The sequence below is a fragment of the Xenopus tropicalis genome, chromosome 10, assembly GCF_000004195.4.
Source record: "Xenopus tropicalis strain Nigerian chromosome 10, UCB_Xtro_10.0, whole genome shotgun sequence".
Lineage (NCBI taxonomy): Eukaryota > Metazoa > Chordata > Amphibia > Anura > Pipidae > Xenopus > Xenopus tropicalis.
The window spans coordinates 38,913,423-38,919,423 of record NC_030686.2 but is presented as its reverse complement, the minus strand read 5'-3'; the positions used below and the strand labels follow the sequence as shown (position 1 = coordinate 38,919,423).

The following is a 6,001-nucleotide window of genomic DNA, read 5'->3' as shown; positions in this document are numbered from 1 at the left end:
TAAGCAGCCCCTATTAATGTCATCTGTTGGGAACAGTAAGGCTTCGACAATTAAATATATGACTGTGACAGTATTGTATCACACAGTGGGTGGGTCCCATTAGGGAGTAGTTAGATTTCTAAACCAGAACTGGATGTGCCGGTCTGTTTAGTGCACCAGGTAACTCCATAGCAATATCTGACGCTAAGATTTCATCCGTGGCTCAGACGCATCACCCTTTAGTATGAACATTAAAAGCAGAAAATAAAGGCGGTAACTGAGATTTTTTTATTTTGTTACAAGCTTTATGGGAAAATCCCTTAGGCATATTGTGAAATTCACAGGTCTTACCCAACGTACTGTTTGGAACAGGATATAAATGAAGATGAAGCTTCCCAGAGACGCACAGACTGATCTCATGATGAAAACAGGACAAATCGGCGTTTTGGGGCTGCTGCTCTGCGCGGCTGTATTTAGTGCATCAGGTAAGTACCACCAACCTCCAATCATGGTTAAGTATATTACTGATAAATGGGCATTGGCAAATCCAATTAGACTACTGTGAACATGGTGGAGGTGCTAGAAAATAGATTCTAATGTCTTCACTAAACACCGTTTAGAACTCAAAACGACCAAGAAAATATTTTACAAGGGCATTCCCGGTTCTTTTATAGAAATTATATATATTATATACATTTGTAACAGCGGATAAACCAGGAGAATGCCCACCTGAGGGGTACTTGGCAGAAAAATATCTCTCCACCTATACTGCATGCCAATCGGATGATGATTGTGGGGATAGCTGGAAATGTTGCACGGACAACGGCTACAAATACTGCAAACCTCCAGCGCAAGGTGAGTGCGGGGTACAGAGAAAGTCTTAGGGGGGTCTTAATAATAATTGTAAGCAACTTTGCAATTGAATTAAAAAATATGCAGCCTTTTCATAATTTTTAATGGAATAATATGGTAGATCTGGCTGACTACTTTGAGATTCAACAGTAATCTTCAGTCTGGCTTCAGCCTGCATCCCCCCAAGCCCACAATTCCTTGCAAACATGATGTCAATAACAGGGCTGGATTTGTTGGCCGGGCGCCCCGAGGCCGCCCCCTCTCTGTCGCGCCCCCCTGCTCATGCGCGAACGCCCCCTGCGCATGCGCGAACGGCGAACCTCCCCCCGCGCATGCGCGAACTCGCGATTGCGCGGCCATTTTCAATCGCATACGGAGCAGTGGGGAAGAGGTCCCCATTGCTCCGTATGCGCAATAAACTTTAATATTTTGGTGCGGTGGGGCGGCATGCCGCCCCCCAATTTTTGCCTTTGTGGCCTTTCCACAAATCCGGGCCTGGTCAATAAGGAAAGAAGCATTGCAGTGCAATGCATTGTGGGTTATGTAGTTCCTGTAAGCTGTGGAGAAGTTGTTACAATTTATAACATCAATGTTTTAGTCCCTCCTCCCCTGCCGGGATTTCAAATGATGCAGAAAGAGAAGAACTGTTTTGCACCTGGATTTCAGCATATAAAAATGGTATTTATTCCTACTTTTTGAAGGAACAGATTACAGTGTTAGGTATATTAGGGTTTTTTGTGTTGTTTGGGGCTCTTTAACAAATTTTGGTTCAGAAGCCGGAGTCCCCCTTTAATGCATACTGGAACATTGGTTGGGATTCTGTTTTCTTCCATTGTGGCAAATTTTATTTTTGAACATGTGGTTGAATTTCCCCAGTGTGAAGGGCAGGACATGGCTGAATATATTTGGCCATTTGTGGATTAAAACTTTTTGCAGAATGTAGTGTGCAAAGTGTAAAAAAACCCATTAATTCTGTATGACAGAGACAGCCGGTGTAGCTTCCCTGAAGTCACTAACTTGTGTATCTATGTGTAACTGATAGAGAGGCCTGGCTCCTGTCCCGATTGTACAGATCAGCCACGCACCACCGATTATTGCACCTCGGACAGTATGTGCGCTGATGGATCCAAGTGCTGCACCCAAAATGGTGGAAAGACCTGCCTGCCTTCTGTGGGAGGTAAGAAACCTACATACACTTTGTGAAACATTACCGGTGATGTTGCTCATAGCAGCCAATCAGATGCTTTGCTTTGTTGAAATCTAATTGCTGATTGGTTGCCCTGGGCAACATCACCGCTAATACTTCACTCCACTTTTTTTTACAGCATGATAAATATACCTCTTTATGTACTTGTCTGTCTTATCTAAAATGCTCTGCTCAGGCAGCCCCACTCTATTCCCTCACTCCTTTACCCTCCCATATTGCCACTGCTAAGATACCTGATAGAAGGGGATGGGGGGGTTAAATGCTTCCCCTCATGACCACAGCCACTGAACAGCAGTGCCTTGTTGCTTTTTGACCCTTTTCTCAGTTGAGAAGGAGGGTCACAAACCAACAAGGCACTGCTGTTCGGCTACAACACCTTTATTCCAGACACTTCCATCACTGTTCTTTTTAGCTATTCCTGCCTGCCTATATGTAATGTAAGGTTGCCTTACATTACAATGAAACCAATGAGATGTTAGCTTTTAAACAGATGATCAATAAATGCTACCTACTAGTGATGTGTGGGCCGGCCCAATACCCACGGGACCCGCGGGTCGGGTGGGTTTGCGCAACCTCGCCACATCAACTGCGGGTGGGTTCGGGTTGAGCGCTTCCCTCACCCCCCACCCCCGCCCGCAACCTTACACTGACAGCTTCCTCTTCCGGTTTTCTAATTTATAGGTGCGCGCCTGGCACACCCCGCCCCCTTTTGTGATGTCATTGCAGGGCGGGCACAAGTCTATAAATAGAGGGAGGTAGCCGGGCCAGGTAGGGTTCGGGTTGGGAGTGGGCTGGATAGGGTCGGGCGCGGGTGGAGTATTTCTACTACCCACTAATTTGTTGCTATAGGTGACTGCACCTGTAGTTAACGTGTTACCTTTAATTGCATAAGCCCCTATACAACAGGAGTTACTTGCATAAGCCTCATTCACAGGGTCCCTGATCTCTGACTTCAATAAGAAATGGTTGCTGTAGTGCTTGAACTTGATCTTCTATAAGAAGGGCCCTCATCCACCGCTACAGGAAACAGGAAATACTGACACTCCACCTGGACCAGTGGGAAGCTCCTCCCTCCCTCAGGATATAGGGAAATAAAGGGGAGCTGTGGCCCCCATTTGCACTCCACTCTTGTGTATTATAATTAGTTTAGCATAGCACAGATTAGCCCCCTGCATAATGGTCTCCTGGGTAAAAAAAAACAAAGGGTGAGGGTTCGATTAGTAGAAATATAACTTTCAATTAAATAAAAGTTAGCTCAAGGTGAACTAGCCACTTTAAAGACCTGAAGTGATTACATTTATCCCCATTAAAAGGATGCCATTATGAAATGTATGCAGTTCCATCACTTGGACTTAATATACTGGGAAGCACCCCTTTTTGTGCAACAGCCTGAATTTCCAATCCCTATGGAGTACCTTAATTAGGGCTGCTGCACTTTCTTCTTTGCCTTTATTTTATAATGGTGCCAGTATTGGTTTCAGAGGGATCTTTCTCTCTGAGATCATCCATTTAATCCCCCTTAATGTTCCATGCCTTCTGTCTGAATTGCTTTACTTTTATCTTCCATGTATTGCAGACAAGAAGGGCTCCTGTCGTCGTAAAACCCCAATAATGTGCATTGTTGCAATGAGGAGCACCTGTTTGTCCGACTCCATGTGTAATGGTGATTATAAATGCTGCCCTTCTGACAACGGATGTTACAATGAATGCCAGGTATGTAGTTTGGATGAAAGGAGAAAAATATGCTTTGTACGTAGGGTTGCCACCTTTTCTTGTGATGCAATACCGGCTATCAGGTGAGAGAGTAGGAGATGGTCACATGAGGGCGGGGAAATGGGTGGGGTGGGGGAAATGGGTGGGGGTGAGGGTGGGGATATGGGTGGGGGTGAGGGTGGGGATAGGGGTGGGGCTGTCCTTTTAAAGGGGGAATCGAGCAGGGAAGGGAGGGATTTATGGGGTATTACAAATTTGTAATTGGAGCCCCGGCCCCTATTTGTACATGATAAGTGCATGGTGAGTAAGGCTTAATGTTTTATAACCACAGATGTGTTTATTTATATGAATTATACAGCAGGTCTTAGACCTTCTTCACCTTAGTATAGACCAGTGATCCCAACTAGTGGTTCATGACCAACATGTTGCTCCCAGTGGCCTCAAAGCAGTTTCTCAGTTTTGAATTTCTGGTAAGGAGGCAAGTTTTGGTTGCATAAAAACCAAGTATAATGCCAAACAGAGCCTTCTGTAGGCTGCCAGTCCACATAGGGGCTATTAAGTAGCCAATTATAGCTCTTAGCTTTTTCATGCTTGTGTTGCTCCCCAACACTTTTTGCATTTAAATGTGGCTCATGGGTATGAAGGGTTGGGGATCCCTGATATAGATCATAAAGGAAACACAGGGGCTCATTTGTTAAGTTGGTGCAGCATGCCAAGACGGAACATTGCTGTATTAATTGTGCCTCCTGTAGCCCAGCCTAGACCTTACTGTGCAGGCCAGGGCATGTAAGCATCATGCCTACCAGCAGTATAGAAATTATTACAGAAATGAGTATGGCTGGCACATATCCCTACACCACTCGCCTGCGCACTAGCGCCACAGCCTGGCATCTCAGGAATGAAAACGAAGCACAGTACCAGAAATTGTCTATGAAGAAGTCCCATGCTAATAAGCCTTTATAAACGCTTCAGCTCTTTAGAACAGGGATCCCCAACCTTTTTTACCCATGAGCCACATATATATGTAAAAATAGTTGGAGAGCAACACAAGCATGAAAAATATACTTGGAGGTACCAAATAAGGGCTGTAATCAGCTATTTGGTAGCCCCTGTGTGGAATGGTAGACTACTACGAGATTCTGTTTGGCAGTTTATCTGGTTTTTATGTAAGCAAAACTTGCCTCCAAGCCAGGAGCACCTTGGCATTGTCTTACTGAAGACTATGGTTGCCACCTATCCAGTTTTGATCCTAACAGTTTGGTTTTTCTTTGGTCTGTTTGGTTTAAATCTGTCTGTCCAGGTTTCAGCATTGTGCCCAACAGCCCTGCCCCCTGTATGTCACAAACAACCCCCCCCACATCTTGTCCCAGCCCCTATATGTCACAAATCCGTCCCCGTCGTCACTGCTCCATCCTGATGTTGTTAGCCCACCCCAGATGTCAGTGGCCCACCCCGACTATCTGAGGATCCTTTTAAGGACTGTATCCTGCTTAAGGGGATTGAACCCCAAAATAGGATTGAAAGATGCTGTATCCAGTCTCAAGATTTCTGTACTGAACGGATTTTTCACTTAAGTGTTTGTTTTATGGGCTGCACTTATAGTTATACATTGGAAAATATTTTGAAAGTAGCCCTGGTCTAAGAAAAGTGTAGAATGAAAGAAAATGCAAGATTTTCTAGATGCTTTCTACATGGAAATACATTGTATAGAAACATATTAGATATGTATTGCACAGAGCTGTTCATTATATTATCTTTCCTTTTTTCTTTTAGAAACCAGTTTAATAACACCAGAAAATCCAGCCTTATGACTTCAGAACATTATCTAGTTCTTGTGATAAGAAGCACATCCATGATCACATAGAAATGGTGCCTATTTGCACGTTGGAGATGGCTTGCCTCTGTATGTGGGTTTCTGGGTCCCCTCAGAGTCTTTACATGAATTTCTCTGAGCTTGGGGGGAAGGCAATAAAATAATAAAGTGTAAAAAAAAAAATGTTGTGTCCAATTTTAGTCCTTCCAGTGCAACAAAATATAAACAATACAGATTATTTTTATTTTAGTGAAAGCCACAGGGTCACTGGATATTTCTACAATATTTATTATAATGTTTTTATCCAACATGCAACACAGTACAAGGTATATGCGCCTACAAGTATTGTATGTTATTGTCTAAATGGAGGAGCCCTAGAGAAACTGAAACATTAAATAGAGATAAATAAAAGGAACAAGAGTGGAATCATGGGGAGG

The 6,001-nt window shown here is 43.9% G+C and overlaps 1 protein-coding gene across 1 annotated transcript; it reads left to right on the top strand.

The window, feature by feature from the left end:
* The first annotated feature begins 299 nt into the window (after window positions 1-299).
* Window positions 300-5,747, top strand: LOC116408062 (WAP four-disulfide core domain protein 5-like). The gene is made up of 5 exons (XM_031894834.1): window positions 300-464; window positions 685-834; window positions 1,874-2,008; window positions 3,615-3,751; window positions 5,525-5,747. Exons 1-5 carry the CDS (start codon window positions 359-361, stop codon window positions 5,534-5,536), a joined length of 540 nt encoding a protein of 179 aa, XP_031750694.1. The 5' UTR covers window positions 300-358; the 3' UTR covers window positions 5,537-5,747.
* The last annotated feature ends 254 nt before the right edge of the window (window positions 5,748-6,001 follow it).

Coding starts and splice junctions, on each gene's coding strand:
- LOC116408062 (XM_031894834.1), top strand. CDS start 359: ATGAAGATGAAGCTTCCCAGAGACGCACAGACTGATCTCATGATGAAA. Junction 465..684: donor GGCTGTATTTAGTGCATCAG/GTAAGTACCACC, acceptor CATTTGTAACAG/CGGATAAACCAGGAGAATGC. Junction 2,009..3,614: donor CTGCCTGCCTTCTGTGGGAG/GTAAGAAACCTA, acceptor CATGTATTGCAG/ACAAGAAGGGCTCCTGTCGT.